The sequence below is a fragment of the Gadus chalcogrammus genome, chromosome 22, assembly GCF_026213295.1.
Source record: "Gadus chalcogrammus isolate NIFS_2021 chromosome 22, NIFS_Gcha_1.0, whole genome shotgun sequence".
In the NCBI taxonomy this organism is placed as follows: domain Eukaryota; kingdom Metazoa; phylum Chordata; class Actinopteri; order Gadiformes; family Gadidae; genus Gadus; species Gadus chalcogrammus.
In genome coordinates, this window is record NC_079433.1 from 8,458,784 (window position 1) to 8,479,380 (window position 20,597).

General features: G+C 45.7%; 2 protein-coding genes and 3 non-coding genes across 5 annotated transcripts; all 5 read right to left on the reverse strand.

Moving 5' to 3' along the window:
• Positions 1-1,827: 1,827 nt before the first annotated feature.
• gmeb1 (glucocorticoid modulatory element binding protein 1) lies at positions 1,828-14,877 on the reverse strand (the record flags this gene model as incomplete). Its single annotated transcript, XM_056583463.1, has 10 exons — positions 14,262-14,877; positions 13,206-13,358; positions 12,857-12,909; positions 12,611-12,732; positions 11,955-12,058; positions 10,008-10,156; positions 7,044-7,166; positions 5,506-5,643; positions 2,953-3,075; positions 1,828-2,417 (listed from the first exon to the last, which is right to left on the reverse strand). Coding segments are annotated over exons 2-10 (1,533 nt in total), but the record flags the coding sequence as incomplete, so codon positions are not given.
• Positions 7,893-8,027, reverse strand: LOC130376378 (U11 spliceosomal RNA). The gene has a single exon (XR_008894011.1). It is a non-coding gene; the product is annotated as a U11 spliceosomal RNA (small nuclear RNA).
• Positions 9,290-9,424, reverse strand: LOC130376376 (U11 spliceosomal RNA). Its single transcript, XR_008894010.1, has one exon. It is a non-coding gene; the product is annotated as a U11 spliceosomal RNA (small nuclear RNA).
• On the reverse strand, positions 14,690-14,824 carry LOC130376374 (U11 spliceosomal RNA). The gene has a single exon (XR_008894009.1). It is a non-coding gene; the product is annotated as a U11 spliceosomal RNA (small nuclear RNA).
• A 3,098-nt stretch (positions 14,878-17,975) lies between the features above and the next one.
• On the reverse strand, positions 17,976-20,297 carry rab42a (RAB42, member RAS oncogene family a). Its single transcript, XM_056583603.1, has 2 exons — positions 19,927-20,297; positions 17,976-18,423 (listed from the first exon to the last, which is right to left on the reverse strand). The coding sequence occupies exons 1-2, from the start codon at positions 20,139-20,141 to the stop codon at positions 17,976-17,978; spliced, it is 663 nt and encodes a 220-aa protein (XP_056439578.1). The 5' UTR covers positions 20,142-20,297.
• Between the last annotated feature and the right edge of the window lie 300 nt (positions 20,298-20,597).

Sequence of the window (20,597 nt, forward strand, 5' to 3'; positions counted from 1 at the left end):
AAAGCCTGACAGCTAGGATTCTCCAGCCCACTACAATAGAGCTGACAAGCTGAGAGCAACAGTCTGAAAGAGCATCTCTACCCCTTTCCCACAGCATGCTGCCATTAGCGTCTTCTGACGCCCTCTGGTGGTGGGACACGGATACTACACAATTAGCAATTCACACGTTTTAATGTCAGATATTGAAACAAATTACAAATTCCGTTTGCAAATACCCTCATTTGTTCAATTGAAAATCCTGAAAAATGCACAAGTACAGAACAAGGTTTTCTTTGTTGTTAGTCATAAGCAAAATCATAAATTAACTGATGCTTTGCATGTGCACTTTAGCGAGAACAGAATTCCTCTTTCTTTCGGTTAGAAACTAATAAATACAACACTAGAGTACAATTCAAATAGCAAAACTATATAAATAGTGACTTGAATCAGAAAATTTGCCTAGAAATACCAATGACACTGGGATCAAACTAAATCCAAAAAGGGGTAAAATGACCACCCTAAATAACGGGTTGAAATGAAAACACGTTCAAGGTGATTCCACAGCGCAACCTGTTGGAATCACATTGACACTTTTCGGTGCTAACTAAGAATGTTGGCTTTAGATACGGAAAAGGAAAAAAAAGAATCATGTCTTGGGCAGCTGTCTTCTAAAGAAATGTTCAATAATAGACCGCAAGGCCACAAATTAAAGATAACTAAAAGAGATGAAAAAGCTATATTAAAAAAAATGAAAAAGTCATCGCTCTAAAGCAACACTACAGCCCAAAACACAGTGCAATTAGAAGTTAAAGACCAAGAAAAGGCCATTTAGCTTGGGGACTACAAAACTATGGCAGACAGTTGTCGCTGGACTTTCTCGTCCTTGAGGGGGATGGCGAAAAATGTTATTATGAACTAATAAGAAACAGAAACTCCAAGTATATCCGGTGGGGTGCGGCGATCCACATGTGAATCATTAAAATACTGCGTTGGACAGACGTAATAAAAAAAATAAAAAGAACAATAACATAACAAAAAGGAATTGATTAGTGCTTGGTCACGGCCAAGGCAGTGAACGGTATGTCGGGGTACTTGGGGGGCATCACAGGTCCAGGCTCACTCTCCCTGCGTACGAGGCTATTAGGATAAGTAGGGGTGTGTGTGTGCGTATGAGTGCGAGTGTGAGCGTGTATGTGTGTGTATATGTGTGTGCGTGTGAGCGTGTGTGTATATATATATACGTGTGTGAGTGTGCATGAGTGTGTGTTTTTGTTTGTATATGTGAGTGTGTGTGTGTGTGTGTGAGTGTGTATGTGAGTGTGCGTGTGCGTGTGCGTATGTGTGTGTGTGTGTGTGTGTGTGTGTGTGTGTGTGTGTGTGTGTGTGTGTGTGTGTGTGTGTGTGTGTGTGTGTGTGTGTGTGTGTGTGTGTGTGTGTGTGTGTGTGTGTGTGTGTGTGTGTGTGTGTGCGGAGGAAGGAGGGGTTGTCTGAGTGTCTCTCTCATTGGATCTTAGTTTCTTCCTGAGTGCTGCTGTCCTCTATCACCACTATGTGCATCCCGGCCAGCTGCCCGTTGGCGTCCAAGTGCAACCCCTGCATGGCGCCCGTCTGTGCGTGGTGGTGGTGGTGGTGGTGGTGCCCGCCCGCCCCCTCCACCACCACCGTGGCGCCCTCGCCCCCCACCTCCCCGCTCAGCTGCAGCTCCATCACCCCCACGCCGTCCGCCTGCTCCACCGGCGCCGGGTTGATCTCGATGACCGCGTGCTGCTCGTGTCCCGTCACCTCCACCACCTCCACCCCCTCCTCCTCCTCCTCCCCTTCCTCCTCCCCTTCCTCCTCCCCGGCCTCCATCACCTCCTGCTGCTGCACCAGCACCTCCGCGGAGACGCCGCCGCCGCCCACGATGCCCACGCCGGCCTGCTGGCTGAGCTGCACCAGCTCCATGGGGCTGAGCAGGGCTCCCAGCTGCTGGCAGACGCCGTCGCCCCCGCCGCCGCCCGCCGCGCCCACCAGGGTGAGCCCCGACGAGGGGTGCAGCGTGAAGGTCTCCGACGTCTTGCCGTCGGCGCCCGCCACCACGTACCGCGTGAACACCTGGGCGCCGGCGGGCAGCAGGGTGACGGTGTTGCCGGCGGACGAGGAGGCGGGGCCCAGGGCGGTGAGGCCCGGCAGGCCCGCCACGGTGAAGGGCTGCCCCAGCGCCGACGACACGGGCGACAGCAGCGTGAACTGCTGCGGCGCCATGGTGGCGTGCTGCTGCTGGACGCCCAGCGGCGAGGCCAGCAGCGTGGAGGTTGAGGCGGGCCGCTGGAGGCGGGGCCGCTTGGCCGCCGGCCGCCGCGACGGCGTCGTCGTCTTGCAGCGGCCGGCGGGCGGGCTGGAGAGCAGCGTGCGCAGCGGCGTCTGCTTCCTCTGCTCCTCCAGCTGCTGCTCCAGGCCTGGGGGGGACGGGGGGGGGGCAGAGGCGTGAGCGATTCAAAAGACTGGCTGGAGCAGTTTTCCGACCATAATGGCTGAACCCGATGCTTTGGGAGGATAAGGAGCGTTAGCCAGGGTTACGGTTTGACCGTTCCACTACGAACCTTCACCAGTTTCAGATTTACTTCAGCATCAATTCAGAAAGAGACACAGAGGAGAGTGTCGGGGACAGGTAATAGTTGTTCATCCTACCCTGGTATAACGGCAGAGGGAAGGCTAGTGGTTGAGGACAAATACAACTGCCTAACTCTTAATGTCAGATATTGAAACAGTATGAAAATATTCTCATTGGTTGCATTGATAATCCGGAAATATGAAAAACAATTACGCACATTTTTATTTCTTTTTTGTGGTCGCAGGCAAAATGTCAAATATCCACATCTGCTTTGCATTTGCATTTCAACGAAAACCAAACCAATCTGTCTTCCCATTACTGCTTCACTCCAGGAACGAGCAGGGGGCGGTATAAGATGTATGAGGCCGGGGTCTACTCACTGGCGAGCGCCGTGATGACCTGCTCCTGGCTGGGGTCCGTCTGCTCCCTCTTCCTCTCCAGGATCTTCTTGACTGAGTCCAGCAGTCCGAACACCTGGGCCAGGTTACTGAGCACTGCCACCTCTACCAGACAGGAATCTGGGATCAGTGTGGCAATCAATCACAAGGTAGCTTTGCTTTAGGCCAAGACATTTTAATGCTTTTGATTCAAAAACGATTGCCAGTACCCCACAGATGTATATTTGAAGCGAATAGCACTAAAGCATAACTGCTTAATCAATAATGTGGATTAATAATAAATAGTGTGAATTAACACAGCTATTCAACCTCTTGGTTGAATAGCTGTGTTTAAACTCTTTTTTAGTGCGTACCCTCTGCCTTATCTCTCCTACTTTACCCGCCTTACCATAATACTGTCTCTCCTTCAGTGTGTCCACCCTGCCCCATCTAACCATAATACAGTCTCTCTTTCAGTGTCGAACCTGCCCCATCTCACCATAATACTGTCTCTTTCAGTGTGTTCCATATGCCTCATCTCACCATAATACTGTCTCTCCTTCAGTGTGTCCACCCTGCCCCATCTAACCATAATACAGTCTCTCTTTCAGTGTCGAACCTGCCCCATCTCACAATAATACTGTCTCTCTTTCAGTGTGTTCCATATGCCTCATCTCACCATAATACTGTCTCTCTTTCAGTGTGTTCCATATGCCTCATCTCACCATAATACTGTCTCTCTTTCAGTGTGTTCCATATGCCTCATCTCACCATAATACTGTCTCTCTTTCAGAGTGTTCCATATGCCCCATTTCATCATAATACTGTCTCTCTTTCAGTGTGTTCCATATGCCCCATCTCAACATAATACTGTCTCTCTTTCAGCGTTTTCCATATGCCCCATCTCACCATAATACTGTCCCTCTTTCAGTGTGTCGACCCTGCCCCATCTAACCATAATACCGTCTCTCTTTCAGTGGGTAAATTTTGCCCCCATCTCACCAAAATACAGTCTCTTTGAGTGGGTCCAATTTGCCCCATCTAACCATAATACTGTCTCTCTTCAGTGTGTTCCATATGCCTCTTCTCAACATAATACTGTCTCTCTTTCAGTGGGTCCATTCTGTCCCCTCTCCCCACAATACGGTCTCTCATTCAGGGACCTACAGTCGATTAAACAATCACCATAGGTGATAGTTTAATCTACTGTAGGCGGATTCAATTCCCTTTAATTCACCTGGGTTCCCCGAGAGTGCTGGAACACTTTCAATTACGCGCCACTAATCTAAAGCGATAGAATCTGGCCACCTGTCGCCCCACCCAGATCGGCCCCTGCAGCAGGAGGCAGGGCGCGCTCTGATCGAGGCGCGCTCTGATCGAGGCGCGCTCTGATCGAGGCCCCTCTCTGATCGAGGCCCCTCTCTGATCGAGGCCCCCTCTGATCGAGGCCCTCTCTGATCGAGGCGCGCTCTGATCGAGGCCCTCTCTGATCGAGGCCCTCTCTGATCGAGGCCCCTCTCTGATCGAGGCCCCTCTCTGATCGAGGCCCCCTCTGATCGAGGCGCGCTCTGATCGAGGCCCTCTCTGATCGAGGCCCTCTCTGTGGTCTCCAGACTGTACCAGTTGAGGCCGTCTCCTTACACGTTCAGACTGGAAACCCATTTTCTTCACTCTCTCCTTCAAGTGTTCCTCAGCACACAGCAAAGTCCTCCTGTCCTTCACACCCGGAGCCTACCCTGCTGCCAACAGCTCCTGGATTACAGGCCTCCTGCATGCTCCTTCCCACCTTCCATCTCCCCATAACGCGGTCTCTCTCTTTTGGCGTGTCCCCTCTGTCCCTCTCACCGAAATACTGTCTCTCTTTCATGTGTCCATCCTGCCCCATCTCCCTGTAATACGGTCTCTCTTTAACGTGTCTGCTCTGCCCCGTCTCACCATAATACGGTCTCTCTTTTGGTGTGTCACTGTGATCATGACGGGACGCCAGACAACCACCCCCTGACCCACTGACTCCCCCACCATGTTCCAATTGTAACATAATGCACACATTCATACCAACAGGCCACATATTTTTCCTGGTGACTAGAGAGGCTTCTTCCCCATCCTAGGGAGGCGTCCGGCCCCTACAAGAAGCCATTCATTCATGGACCAATTCTAGAGATACGAGCGGCCCAGGGGTTCGAGAAACCCAGAAGCTCAAGGCCACAAGAACAAGTGTAACTCCCGCACGTAGCCACAAACCAAGTTGCAATGCCAACACAAAGCCGCAAGGGAGCAGCATAAAGACACATACGGGTATCCAGGAGGCGGGAGTTCAGCATCATGCTTAGCCAATCAGAGCACATAACTGAGTCCACGCCTGCCCAGTATTAAAGTCCCTGGGCGAGAACGCTCCAGGTAACGCATCCTTCAGAATGCCCTACTAAGTGTATCTCCACGCGTGTCTACATGCATTCCCTTCTTCGGCCCCTCCGTGATCCCTGTGACCTGGGCTCCATCACGTAACCAACAGGTGTTCCCTAAGCCCCTGGCGTCGCAGCGGTCGGCCCCACTCACCAGCGTCCTGCATGGGGGCCTGGTCCCCGGCGTGCTGCACCCCGTTCAGCAGGCCCAGCAGCTCCGTGGTGATGTTGCCCACCACCTCCCCGAGCAGACCCACGTCGGCGATGCCCTTCCAGAAGCTCAGCGTCTCCTCTGTGGGGGACAGCAGCAATGTGGAGGACACGGTGAAGGAACGGATGCATTCAGTGGGAATACGTTGATCAAACAGGGACGGGGTTTTGACAATGTGTTAGGGCTGTGCAATGAATACTTTTTTTGTGGTGATTTCGACTTTTGGGACAAACGATCTCCAAAGTAATTTATTCTAGTTGAAAAAACTAAAAATCTTTTAAAAGTTCATGACATTCATGACGTGACTAAAATGTTTTTATTCATTACATGTTTATAGTAATTGCAGAAGACCTGGATACATGTTTGTACATTCTTTTCAGTTTTAAGATTTTCTATACCAAACTTTTGTGTAGTTCTGAATAGGAAATGTTTTTTTGGAGAGAAAGCCTGAATAAAGGCATCATGCTTCGAACTCAAAATAATCGTTTGTATAATCGTGATTAAAATATTGATGGATGGATTCAGTGGGAATACGTTGATCAAATAATCGTGATTAGGATTTTCTCCAGAATCGAGCAGCCCTACAATATTTCATGATGCGCTACATGAATGATTTAAGTTTGAACACATTCACTCGGGAGAAGGGATCCTCTGTTTAAACACTTGGTAATTAGGCTGCACATTATGGCCTTGTTTTACTACAGAATGAGATGGATTTTTGCTCATGGCGTGCATGAATTATAATTAGCTTCTTGTCAAATCCAAATCACAGTGCTCGTCTGAGTGAAGGCCCAGGATGGCTGGGGCTCTTGTTGTGACAGGCAGATCAGCCAGATTAGTTTATACTTTAAATTAATATTCTGTATCTTTTCTAGATATCTTCGTTTTTACTTTATATCCTATACAGAAATCAAAGTTTACTACTTTGCAATGAAGCTCTGGGGGTTCCTGGTTCTCTTATGTTTCCTGGTTCTCTGTGTGTTCCTGGTTCTCTTAAGTTTCCTGGTTCTCTGTGTGTTCCTGGTTCTCTGTGTGTTCCTGGTTCTCTGTGTGCTCCTGGTTCTCTTAGAGCTCCTGGTTCTCTGTGTGCTCCTGGTTCTCTGTGTGCTCCTGGTTCTCTGTGTGCTCCTGGTTCTCTGTGTGCTCCTGGTTCTCTGTGTGTTCCTGGTTCTCTGTGTGTTCCTGGTTCTCTGTGTGTTCCTGGTTCTCTGTGTGTTCCTGGTTCTCTTAGAGCTCCTGGTTCTCTGTGTGCTCCTGGTTCTCTGTGTGCTCCTGATTCTCTGTATGTTCCTGGTTCTCTGTGTGCTCCTGGTTCTCTGTGTGCTCCTGGTTCTCTGTGTGTTCCTGGTTCTCTGCGTGTTTCTGGTTCTCTGTGTGCTCCTGGTTCTCTGTGTGTTCCCGGTTCTCTGCGTGTTCCTGGTTCTCTGCGTGTTCCTGGTTCTCTAGGTGTTCCTGGTTCTCTGTGTGCTCTTGGTTCTTACCTGAGAGTTCCCCGGCGTCCCTCTTGTCCGAGGAGTCCGATCCCACCGAGCTCCAGTCCATCTTCCCGGTCAGGGTCTCCGTCCCTTCCTCCGCCACCGCCCCGTTCCCCAGGACCACCTGGGCTGTGGGCGGTGAGCACACCAGACACACAGTCATGTTACATTCACACAACTTCCGTCCGTCGACGGGTGGGGTCTTTTTGACGTATCCATGTGTTTGCCCGGGTTGTATTACAAAGGCAATTTCATTGGACAGTGTATTTGCGTATATTTGCATAACGCAATCTGATTGGCTGACGGATCGGTTGCTGCCTGAAAAGTTGAACATTTCATTTTTCATGACGACAGAACGGACGGACCCAAAATGCATTTCGAGAATCTAACCGTGTGGAGAGGTTTGCTGTTTTGCAAATATGAGATGCTCCGAATTTTAATATGAAGGTGGCATTTATTTTACAAAGGAGTTTATTACAGATAGATAGATCAAGGATTAAGTTCGCAGCACATTTTACTTGAACATTAATTGAACAGTGATCAGCTCTTGGGATATCTACTGGATATTTTTTTGTAAGTTCAATCAAATAATACATGCCAATCGGGCTTCATAACTTCAAAACGTTGAATCGTAGTCGATACACTATATGCAACCAATTACGTGTATCAATACACGTATATGCACTATATGCCGTTTAAGTAAATCTTTAAATCCTCAAATAAGGGTTTCCTTATCCTCCAGTCCCGCCATTCTATATTGAAAACTAAACGATTCTCAGTTAATTTTAACTACAGTACGTAGTTGCTTGTCGTGTGCCTCCATTATATATTTTAGATTTCTTTAAACAGCTTTATTGGGGCGCCAGGATAACGGTCACTAGCAGCCCCGGTTTGAAAAAATTGTGCTTCCGAAATCTCTTGATATCGATTCCGCAAGGAGGGTGGTTTGCCCCCACCCTCCCAGTGCCATTCACAGCAGAAGCCCTTTTTACTGAAGTACGCCCTGAGCCGCTAGACCCACGGGAGGGCACATCATCTATAGTTAGGGTTTTAAAAAATATATTTATCGTTCTTCATGCCTCAGGATTTGTTCATAGTTGAAGAATGTCAACGTTCAAGATATCAATGATAGAATTGACAGATGGATTTTAATTTTTGGCCGTTTTTGAACCAGACACACAGTTACGCCTCGTGCCCACTGCCTCCGTCCGTTGACTGATCCCCGTTGACTTTGAATGGGGACGGACGCGCAATGCATTGTGGATCCGTGCGCTCCGTCAAAAAGTTGAACAATTTTCAACTTTTTTGGCAGCAACGGATCCGTCATCCAATCAGATCACCTATGCAAATTTAAGCACTGTGACACTACTCGGGCTCTAACGACCCTGGAAAGCTCCCCCATCCGTCAGCCACGCCCTCCGACGTCCTTTGACGGATGGTGCAGTGGGCACGAGGCGTTACGTTACATTCACACTACTTCCGTCCGTCGACGGATGGGGTCTTTTTGACGTATCCATGTGTTTGCCCGGGTTGTATTACAAATGGCGATTTCATTGGACAGTGCATTTGCGTATATTTGCATAACGCAATCTGATTGGCTGACGGATCCGTCGCTGCCTGAAAAGTAGAACATTTCATTTTTCATGACGACAGAACGGACGGACCCAAAATGCATTTCGAGAGCACCCCATGCATAGTCAATGAGATCCGTCGATGCATGCATGTAGTGTGAATTTAAGGTTAGTGGAGGGAGAAGGGGTTACGCTGGTTCACTGAAGGCCTGGTGACCGCTGAACCCCGTCTCAATCTAACCGTGTGGGGAGGTTTGCTGTTTTGCAAATATGAGATTTTCTGAATTTTTATATGAAGGTGGCATTTATCTTCCGAAGGACTCCATCACATATGTATATATATGAATCAAGGATTGTGTTCTCAGCACATTTTGCCTGAACATTGATTGAATAGTGATCAGCTCTAACAATATCTACCGCCTTTTTTTTTATTTTTTTTATAAAGTTTAATCAAATAATACATGCCAATCGGGCTTCATAACTTCAAAACGTTGAATCGTAGTCGATACACTATATGTCATTTAAGTGCATCTTTAAATCCTCAAATAAGGGTTTCCTTATCCTCAAGTCTCGGCATTCTATATGGAAAACTAAACGATTCTCAGTTAATTTTAACTACAGTACGTAGTTGCTTGTCGTGTGCCTCCATTATATATTTTAGATTTCTTTAAACAGCTTTATTGGGGCGCCAGGATAACGATCACTAGCAGCCCCGGTTTGAAAAAATTGTGCTTCCGAAATCTCTTGATATCGATTCCGCAAGGAGGGTGGTTTGCCCCCACCCTCCCAGTGCCATTCACAGCAGAAGCCCTTTTTACTGAAGTACGCCCTGAGCCGCTAGACCCACGGGAGGGCACATCATCTAGAGTCAGGGTTTTAAAAAATATATTTATCGTTCATGCCTCAGGATTTGTTCATAGTTGAAGAATGTCAAGGTTTAAGACATCAATGATAATAATTGACGACAGATCGATTTTAAATTAGCCTGTTTTTGAAACATACAAAAACGTCCTAAATTTACTTGGGATATTTCCCATGATAAACAGATCCTTAACCTGTTGAATAAAGAAAATCCATAGCTTTGCATTTGATGTCCACCAACCCCCGGCTTGTGTGTTCTCCCTAACAGCCTACGCTAGGAACTTGTTAGCACTGACTGTAAATATACATGGATAACGTACATTACATATCACAACTACACCATGTGATAGATGCATGTCTTGGCTATACATACATTAAGTGTGAGGTGATTAAGTAACAAAAATCAAACACCTCATTCCTTTTCCTGTTAAATAAAACGGTGACGGATGCGGACACGATGATCACAGACATGGTCAGCCATGTCCCTCAGGCGGTCAGTGTAGTGTGTGAGGTCAGAGAGGGGGGGCGGCGGCCTCACCTTGGGAGGAGGTGGGCGTGGTCAGTCCACTGCCGTCGGGGGGGAAGCGCGTGTTGTTGATGAGCAGGTCGAACTTGGTGCTGCGGCACGTGTTGGTGCACAGCGTGCCGTGCTGGTAGAAGTCCAGCTGGCCCGAGTCCATCATCTTCCTGGAGACATGAAGATGAACAAATGCTACGATATTGAAACAGCGATTTGGGGTTACCCAGTTTTTCGGTGGACGCAAGGATGGTCCGCAAGGACATAATGGGTCCGTAGACCCCCTTGTGTTGCGTCGACGTGGAACCATAAATAAGCCTTTAGAGAACGTTGCATTTGTTAGTGATTGTTGTGATACATGATCTTCTAAACCGTGGAGGGTTATAGTAAGGTATGAGGTAGAGCACTGAGTCGGTAGGCATGGAGGTTGGCATTGGTACTCGGTAGTACTCCGCGCTCTGGTACATAAAAAGAGCAGGCCCAAAAATATGTGTTCGACCATGACGCCTCTGTGAAAATTGTCTATTGTCCCTCATTCATGACGTGATTTACAAACATGGAGAGGGAGCAGGAGACTAATTAGGAAATTATAATCTATTTTTACGATTGGGGTGCCCCATGATGCTACTGGGACTTCAGTGGAAATGTTGGCGTACTGTGGGCATGTTTGTTACGGTCGGTTTTACTCCCATACTCAAACGATTTCAAACAATAGAAGAAGATTGCACACAGCACTCATCCCTGACCTTGTTTCCCGTTATAAGAAGGCCACAAAAAAAACGTGTTGTTTGTCATACGTCTCAACCGTCAACAGATAAAGAAATACAAGCTAGGTGACTTTACCTTTTTTTTATGGACGGATTAGAAAAACTGACAGACAGACATACAGACAGAAACTGAAGATGAATCACTGACATGGTCTGTAAAACAAAATATGCTGCATCCAGCGATAAAACACACACACACACACACACACACACACACACACACACCCGCCCTTAGGCCTACAAGCAGTGTGAAGATTACAAGCCTTGTCACAACACTTATGTTTCCACCCGACAATCGATGAAACGCGATGACAAAGCATGAACCATTAACTCCACCGAGTGGGCAAAAACAAAAGGAAAAACAACATTTACAACTTAAAGCCATGTGTATGTTCTACATATCAGATAGACACCTTTTCGTAGTTTAATGCCAGCCTTGCAGTGCGTGACCAATACTAGCGTCATGTGTTGAGGACTTTTGCCCACGCAGACTCAGCAGTGGAATTGGAGAGCAACGAGGGGTGAGGGGGAACAAGAAGACTTTCAAAGTAGAAACAGCCCAGAGATGTTTTGGAGAGAACATCACCAGGCTGTGGCGGGCACTTTTTTTGTGAGGGAATCTGCATTTCAAATGAAATAAGTTTGCAAACTTACTTCAACTCGGCCTTGCCAGAAGCATCATCCAGAACCAAAACAACAAAATGTAAAAGCTGTCCTGATAATGACGCGTTGGAGGGGCACAGAGGCAGCCATTGCTTCATTAAAGTGTGGGGGGAAAAGGGTGGTAGCTGGGACGTTTCTATGCATTTGGCTGCACATAGAACTCCTTTTACACTGGCAACACAGCACCCTGAGCACTCATCCCTACAGTAGGAAGCAGAGGTCTCACGCCAACTTGGCATTCATGCCCGGCCATATCCTTGAGGAGATCGTAAACGTCACGGCATACATTGACACGCTCTACTGTTAATGTTTACTATATCATTCACTGCTCATAACTAATATAGTTCATAATGGATGCGAGTTATGTCAGGGATGAGCTATGTTCCTGTCGCAGTTGTGACATTATATCATTTTACGCAACCGACATTGTTATTCGATGACAGGCGAAGCAACACAAAACTCAATGCTTAAGGTTGTGTACATGAAATGCAGCACACAGGAAAAGCTTAACATCTCTTATGGTAGAGCGTCTCCTCACCTTAACATGACCCCCCCCATCCGGATGGCTCGCTTCCAGTCCTTCAGAGTGGCCTTCCCGGAGATATGCACAAACTGCTTGGGGCTGATCAGCTGGTCTTCATACTAAAGAGAAGTTATGATTTGATTAAAAACTGGTCTTCATACTAAAGAGAGGTTATGATTTGATTAAAAACTGGTCTTCATACTAAAGAGAGGTTATGATTTGATTAAAAACTGGTCTTCATACTAAAGAGAGGTTATGATTTGATTAAAAACTGGTCTTCATACTAAAGAGGTTATGATTGGCTTATTCGCCGGTCTTCATACTCAGGAAAGGTTTTGGTTGGTTAATTTCAAACTAATAATCCTGGAAAAGGGTGTGTGTGCATATATAAATCGAACAAAGTATAAGGTATGTGATCAGAACCGTCAAGAGTTCATTGCATGGTGCGAAAGGGACAAAATACCCTAGTCCCATCGGGTGGCTCTGTGTTAACCTGTTGCAGGCGTTATATGAGGGAATGGGAACCTTCATGACTGGTTCAACTCTTACAGGAAATATCCTCTGCTCTTCTAAGATGTCCAGGTAACAGCATTGTCTTGAGGATCAAAGTACTCATAGGGTATTATATCTATAAGTTGGTTGTGTTTTGCTTTGAGGGACCAAATACACACCTTGACACATTTCACGTTGATACCCGGACACACAAACTTCTTGACCAGCAGCACGGCTTTGCTGTCCCCGCAGGTGATGGGATAGCCCAGCTCCATCTCCTCCCCGTCCACCGAGGTTTGTTCTTCCGTGAAGAAAACACCAACACACACACACAAGCAGGGCCGCCACAGGTAGTTTAAACATCAGAGAGGACCCGTGTTTACACATCGACGAAGACTCTGAGCCGTTAAGTTTCGCGTTCTCACCTGGAAGGGCTTCGACCGTCATAACGGCGGCATCTGTTTCTCCCGACTCATCACTGGAAAATAAAGCGTGCTCATTGACACTATAATACGTACTCTATATAATATATATATAGAAAACGTTTTCAATACTTGCTTAATGTTAGCATGAAATGTGGGCTTTCACATACAGGATATCTATATCGATTTTAAAATAAGGTGTTTTTCAAAACTGTGCGTTTAAATTAAATCCTTATGACATTCTATTGGTCAGACAACTGCAATAAAAAAAGTGCTAAAATTTAAAACAATACTAAAATATTAGATATAAATATAGTATATAGCCTTTGAATAAATAGCTGTAGCTCCCTACCCAGATGTGATGGGCTGCAGCTGTAGGATGACCTGGGTCTTGTTGGGGTCATCGGCGTCTCCCTCATCCTCTGTGGTCTTCACCACCACCACCTCTCCCATGGACATGGTGACCTCGCCGGTGGTCGCCATCTATCGCCCCGCACTGTACACACTGTAGCAAATACGGATGTTGTTGTGTTTACTCAGGTAGCTACAATCAGTTTGATGCGTCATACGACAACACATGGCTGAACTCAACAGACAAACAGCATAACAATCGGTGTTTTTAATACATAGCACTGGCATATGGCCAGATTTTAACATTCGTAATATTAGTCATGCCTCTATTAAGTGAACGTTATTTACTTCAAATCGGGTTGTGGTTGTCCACATAGCGAGCCAGAGTTCTGAGATCCGACCAGTTTTTATAACATAATACAGCACTAACCACATGTAACTATACCGTTTGATAATCCGTTAACCGGCTGTCCCATGTTATATATTCTGCTATGTACGTGAGGAATGAAGACAGACAACAAGTAGGGATGCATGTTAAGCACCTAACGGAACCAGTCCGCACACAAATAAAAGTCATCGTTCTAAGTTTATCGGAGCAAACCGCGCGTTCATTTAGGCACAAATAATACACAGCCGCCTTCTGCAGCACACAGTCCCCAGACTTGACGGTAGCCATTACTATTAACACCAGGGCGTAGTGTGTTAAAAACGAAGGAGCGTTTTCCACATTACGCACTGGACTACTTCAAGCGACGGCAAAGTTTGCATTTACAGCGTGACGATTACGTGCCACTTGTCTCTGGGATCGTGCGTCCCTTCGTAGTCTGCATTTTTATTCTCCGCTCCCCCTCAAAATGACGTCTCCCTGTGCGGCAGCACGTACGGCAAACAACGGCGCGACGACGGCACGGCCCCGCCATTCTGGGCTCGGCTGACTGGACGCCTAAACCACTCAGGTTTAGAGTCCAAAACGAGCCTTTTCGGACACAGAAACCGCGTCTATGTCCGAATCAATGTCAACAAGTGATGAATTTACGACTGATTAATTTATCCTTACCGTTTAAGAAGCGAAATACATCCCTACATTCTGAAGAACTGCAGAGCATGCGCACACGGAGGACATACACTTCCTGCTCGATAGTGCTCGCTTGTTTTCACATTCAAACGCTGCGAGGACGCTAACGCAACTGTGCACATTTTCCCGAAACGAGGGTGCTTTACTGTTGCATCAAAGACACATCGGTACTATCGTATTCAACCAATGTTGAATACATTTTAAATAGTTAAATGGAAAATATTTGCTATAATAATTCGTTGCACACGAGTGCAACGTGTTGCTGTTGTTACTGGTCTATGCTACTCTGACCGATGTGTCTCAGAGAACATAGCCGTGCAGAACGATCCTCAGTTCATTTTTTACTAAAGCACGTAAATTCTTGTGGCGTACCTAGAACAAAGAATTTATATTTCTTTAAACAGCTTTATAGGGGCGCCAGGATAACGATCACTAGCAGCCCCGGTTTGAAAAAATTGTGCTTCCGAAATCTCTTGATATCGATTCCGCAAGGAGGGTGGTTTGCCCCCACCCTCCCAGTGCCATTCACAGCAGAAGCCCTTTTTACTGAAGTACGCCCTGAGCCGCTAGTCCGACGGGAGGGCACATCATCTATAGTTAGGGTTTTAAAAATGTATGTATCGTTACACATGCCTCAGGATTTGTTCATAGTTGAAAAATGTCAACGTTCAAGATATCAATGATGGCAATTGACAACAGATAGATTTTAAATAAACTAGATTCGTATTTGTCTGCTGCAAGGCCTTGTGGGTAAATAGAGAGACCAATCCGACGTCTGGGTATCCTCCCAATGGCCGTACATTGCCAGTATGTTACTATCATAGTCAATATAATTTGGACTGTTTGTAAAACACAAGCTATATATAACTTTATATTAAACTCTTACATTATATTTATATACGTTTTCTTATGCAGGTATTTATACGGGATGAGGGTCATACTATTCCTTTATCAAAAGAGGGCGCCAGAACCCAAGAAATTGGTTCGTTATTTTCTTACAAGTCAATACAGTACAAAAGGCAGATAAATCTACAAAGTTTAAAATAAATCACATTTATTCAACAAAACGGTGAAATGTGTCACTGGTAATGAGAAAAAGCATAGTCTTGCAGCAAAGAATGCTCTTAGATATTTTGATAATCCCTAACGTTTCAGATGTTGGGCAATTCCACTAGCCGGAGGTGGAATGTCACGTGAAAATTGGGGATAAGGGAGATTAAATGTATTAGGGCTGTAGGGGTAATCATCAGCATCAATATTAAATCAGTTGTATTGTAGCCAGAACGTTTTGCAACAACCCAAAGATTAAGACATCAGATTTTAAGAGTTCATAATCATAATCTTTGACCAGTGCCTTTACAGCAAATAACGAATGAATTATCTTCCTCTGTTTTAACATAATCCTACAGTGGACTCGGGTTTTGTCTTAGATATCAGGCTGTGGATGGAAGGCATGTCACAGAGAGAAGTCAAGCAACTATAAATAACATAGACCAGGCGGTAGCACAGCATTCACAAAGAATACTAAACAAAACACAGATTAACACAGTGAGTCTTTGACATTGTTTCAAATGATTCACATAATTCAAATGTTAGAAAAGTCAACTTATACACATAATTAGTCTGGGCATCTCAAGAAAGACATAAATACCTAATTAAATACACATAGAATCCTTACATCAAAGGTCAAAACATGAGTTGGAAAATTAAAGGTTGATACATGATTGTCTCCCAATAAACCAGTGTTAGGCTGAGTGATCCTTATCACGTATCTACACTAAGAGTTGCATCACTCATTTGCTCTCTGACCTACTCCCTTTATCAAGCAATCTACAAATTAGGATGCATTCTGTTAGCAGCATAGTTGCACTGACATATGTAGGGGAAGAATAGGAGAGAGGTGATTCATTTAATCTATAAAGGGAAAATTATGCTGGATTTTTTTTTTTGGGGTTCATAAGCCATGTTCAACCAACAAATAATATCTTAATATAATAATATATAATTATAAATCAAAGCATCACATAAAAGCTGTATTTTTTATACATCCAATTGTGTACTGTAACCACGCGTGTTTCTATTGGCCTGCTGTTCAAAGACTAGATTAGAAGAGAAAAGCTGACCTTTCAGCCATTGTATATATGGCAGCATATTAATAGCTGATTATTGTATAATATTGGATGGGCATACCATACAACAGAGTACCATGTCTTGACACGTGGCCTTATGTTCATCTCCCAAAATTGTACATGTTATTGTAATTGGAAGCAACGCATTATGACCTGATATACATGGCCCAGAAGCACATTTATTGATGTAATATGTTACAAGGTAAGTACACTGATGTCAGGTGGCTACGTCGGTAAAGAGTGAACTATTTGACTACACACGGTACAGCCCGGTTCGCCACCACAGCTTACCAACTATAAAGTGGAAGAATATCACACCAAACATTTGGGGACAGGTCGCTAAATACTAAAGCCTCGCCTCTATTCTATTTCCTGTATGACTCTATGCACAAGCACAGCATTAAAGCTGGGTAAAGTCAATAAAATATTCACCAATTCTAAACCCTTGTGAAGTCTACGAGAACTGACATAAGGAGCCAGTCACTACAGCTTTGCCTTTATAAATGGAGATTTGCCACAGGAGGTGGAGAATCTAGTAGATTTCTATTGTATATCTTGTATCCCCTGATGATGAGACATCATAATGCAACAAATGCTTAGTGGCAACTAGCTACGGCCTAACAACGATCTACATCAACATATACTTCCACTAGAAATAATATTAATATGTTTTACAAAACATGACCTGATCTATTCACAAATATTGTTAAAGGTTTCAGTCCTTTTTGGCATGAGTGCACGCAACAGTTTTACACAAGCGAGACGATCGCACCAAACTCATATCGCGTTGACATTTAGTGTCTTAACGTGCACTGTGTCTGTACGTGCACACCATCAAATGTATAATTTTTAACCTTTTAAACTGGCATATAATAATTTCCTTATTCTTACTCATTATTTACGGTTGATAGAATATGTATACAAAGCCTTGGACGAATGGAACTCAACTATTCAGAAACCCACAATAGTGCCTTTATCGTAGTCCGCCAACCCCATTTGTGTCAAATGGGGTCAAGGCTACACTAGGTCTTACAATTCTGACCAGTGCAAAGCAAGAGCTGTCTGGTTCGCTCTCATACCAGATTGGTTAACAAGACACACACGTGACGAGACGCTCTATTGGATACCCATCAGGATGTGATGACTTGCCCCGCCCACCTCGTCCTCATCAAAAAAATGATAAATACATTCACAGTTATCAAAAATAAAAGCAGTGCACATAAGATGGAGGGCCTCAGAGTAGGTAGTATCTGGCGGGACTATTGCAGAGACACCAAGATGTGTGTGTGTGTGTGTGTGTGTGTGTGTGTGTGTGTGTGTGTGTGTGTGTGTGTGTGTGTGTGTGTGTGTGTGTGTGTGTTAGTGTGTGTGTGTGTGTTCGAATGAAGGCAACTTGCTTCCTCTGTTGGAGGAAAAGGGTTGATGAATTTGAAACCAGGATATTTGCGATACAAACAGGGTGAGGCGGGGAGGTCGGTGGGGCCGGACGTGGTGGTGGTGGTGGTGGTGGTGCCGGTGGTGCCGGTGGGTGGTGGAGGGAACGGCGCCCGCCTGGTCGTGGACGCGGTCAGCAATTGCAGCCCCTTTCGGCGGTGGCGGCGGCCAGCTCTACGCCGTCGTCGTCCTCGCCGGGGTAGAGCGCCTTGGCGGTGAGGCCGCTCTTCACGCCGTCCCAGCCGTCCCGCGTCACGATCTCGCCCATCTTCATCAGCTCGTAGATGTCCCGCGTCAGCAGCTCGAAGGCGCGGTCCACGTTGACGTTGCACTTGGCCGAGGTCTCCACGTAGCGGATGCCCAGGTCGCCCGCCAGCCTCTCGGCCTCGTCGCGGCTCACCTTGCGGTCTGACGCCAGGTCGCTCTTGTGGCCGATGAGGATGAAGACCATGTGGTGGGGCAGGATGTGCTCGCTCACCTCCTTGTGCCACTCCCGCACGTGCTCGAAGGCCTTGCGGTTGGTGAGGTCGAACACCAGCAGGCCTCCCACGGAGTTGCGGTAGTAGGAGGTGGTGATGGACCTGTTTTGGGCGAGAAAAGGGGGGAGGCTGTGTGTGAATGATTGGTCCGGCAGCATGGGGGTTTTATATACAGGGTTGACTTTGAAGCACACTTGGCCGCACACTGGACGCAGCGATCCGTCTAGCGGCATGCTTAACACAAATCAGGATGGAGGTTTGATCATTTGAAGGGACCCAAAGTGGGTCACCTTGGGGGCCGGTCGTTCAGAGTGCTGAGAGGGCTCGGCACTTGTCTGAGGAGGCCGATGGGACATGACAGGCTTCACTATTTTGCTGAGTTGTTGGTTGAGGGGGAAGAAGGAAGGAAGTCGATTCACAGTCAAGTGATTGACCAGTAAGATGAAGTTGAAAAATAGAATGCAGCTTAATAATTTGAAAAACATTTACCCGACTCAGAGTTTGTTTACAACCAACTATGAGCCAAAGCTTAAATCTTGGTTATACTTAATAATTTGAATGGTTGACTCAAGGTAAGAAATTATTGTTTATTTGTATTCTTGTGGAATGGAGAAGAATGCAATGTGCAATAGTTTAATGAATTGAGTCAGGTTTTGTCATCATTGGCATATGCAGGATATACTTTTATGCCTCGTTGAAAATTGTTGCAGCTTCAGCAGTATGGCAGTGGCAGTAATAGTGCAAGCAAAGTAAGTTTGCTTGATTTAAGTAATGGGGAGTCCCAGTCAGGCTTTATGCCTAGCAACGCCCCTGGGTCGGACCTGTTGCAGACTGCAGGGTATTACCAGCCTGCCAAGCATCTTAGAAGCTTGTGGTTGAAAGGAAAATGAGGATCTAAAAAGTGGATCTACACTTGAAGAGAGAAAACCTGTCACACTGCAAAACAATGTATTAGAAGTAGATGTAGAAGTCAAGGCAAACGCTTTTCAAGGATGACCCGTTCAGTCTGAAAGAAGACTGAATCTAGGGCACTACAGACAGTATAGAGGAACAATCTCGAAAGGGAAATAGCAGATCTAAAGGCTGCATTTGTCGACGAGGAATGTTGTTTTATGAATGTAGACAGCTGGGCCTATTAGATACAACCATCAGTGATGCTTTTGATTATGTATCGCAAAGCTCCCTGGTTACATCATACAGTTATTTTTCAACGTTATCTCGGTTATTGTAGTTACCGCTGCCTTGAAAAATCTATGGAGACCAAGGAAGCAAACATCAATGATATGAGGTTTGCATCATCCGTAAATTAATGAGGAGATGCGACCCGATTAGTAAAATTGTTTACATCCTGAAATAGGTCAGACTATCACGCAAATTATGTTGATCTATTTATTGGGCCCCTAACCTGTATAGAAATATGTAAATGCGTAATAAGGAATTCAATCTACAAAAACATAGACCTGGGTCATTTTGAAGCAGTCTGCAGCCAACCAAGGAGGCCTTTATTTGTCGGCTATGCTGGACGCGCCAGCGATGCGTGTAATTGATTGTTTTATGAATCAATTCATTGATACGTCCACAAAATAAATATGTACTCCATCTTACCTGAATCGTTCCTGTCCAGCCGTATCCCAAAGCTGAAGTTTAATTTTAATCCCTGGTTCAATATCAAGCGAGCGAGCGTAAAAATCTACACCGACTGTGGGATCCGCTACATCGCTGTATATCCCGTCCGTGAAGCGCTTCAGCAACGATGACTTCCCTACCGTGGAGTCGCCCAGTAAAATGATCCTAAACTGATATTGCCACAAAATATCCATTGCATGACTAGAACAACGTAACCCAGCGAGACTGAAACAAAGCCCGGCACGCACTGTGTTTACATGAAGCCACTGAATGCTACCACTTTCCCTCTGGTAAGGACGGTGAACTGTAGCCCCAGCTCTGGGTACCGGAGCGGGCTGATGCTGCAATCATGTGACAGATTTACGGACTACAAGTAAAACTATTAATCTGCAACAATAATGAGTCGTCGGGCGGAGAAAGAAAGCCCCATTGGTATTTTAAGACGAAGGCCTATGGGGGGGTGGGAATTAAATAACAACTGAAATCAAAAGCTTTCATGACTTAACGTTACTGATCAACAAGCGCTGAAACCCTGGGCTCTCCATGGTTCTGAAATAGGTCACTGCAAGAGTGGTCGAGGTTCGTTAAAAAACACTGAATGTTCGTATTTCATTTGAATAACTTGAAAAATAGTATGTATATATATATAT

Coding starts and splice junctions, on each gene's coding strand:
- rab42a (XM_056583603.1), bottom strand. CDS start 20,141: ATGGATATTTTGTGGCAATATCAGTTTAGGATCATTTTACTGGGCGAC. Junction 18,424..19,926: donor GCTGGACAGGAACGATTCAG/GTAAGATGGAGT, acceptor CGCCCAAAACAG/GTCCATCACCACCTCCTACT.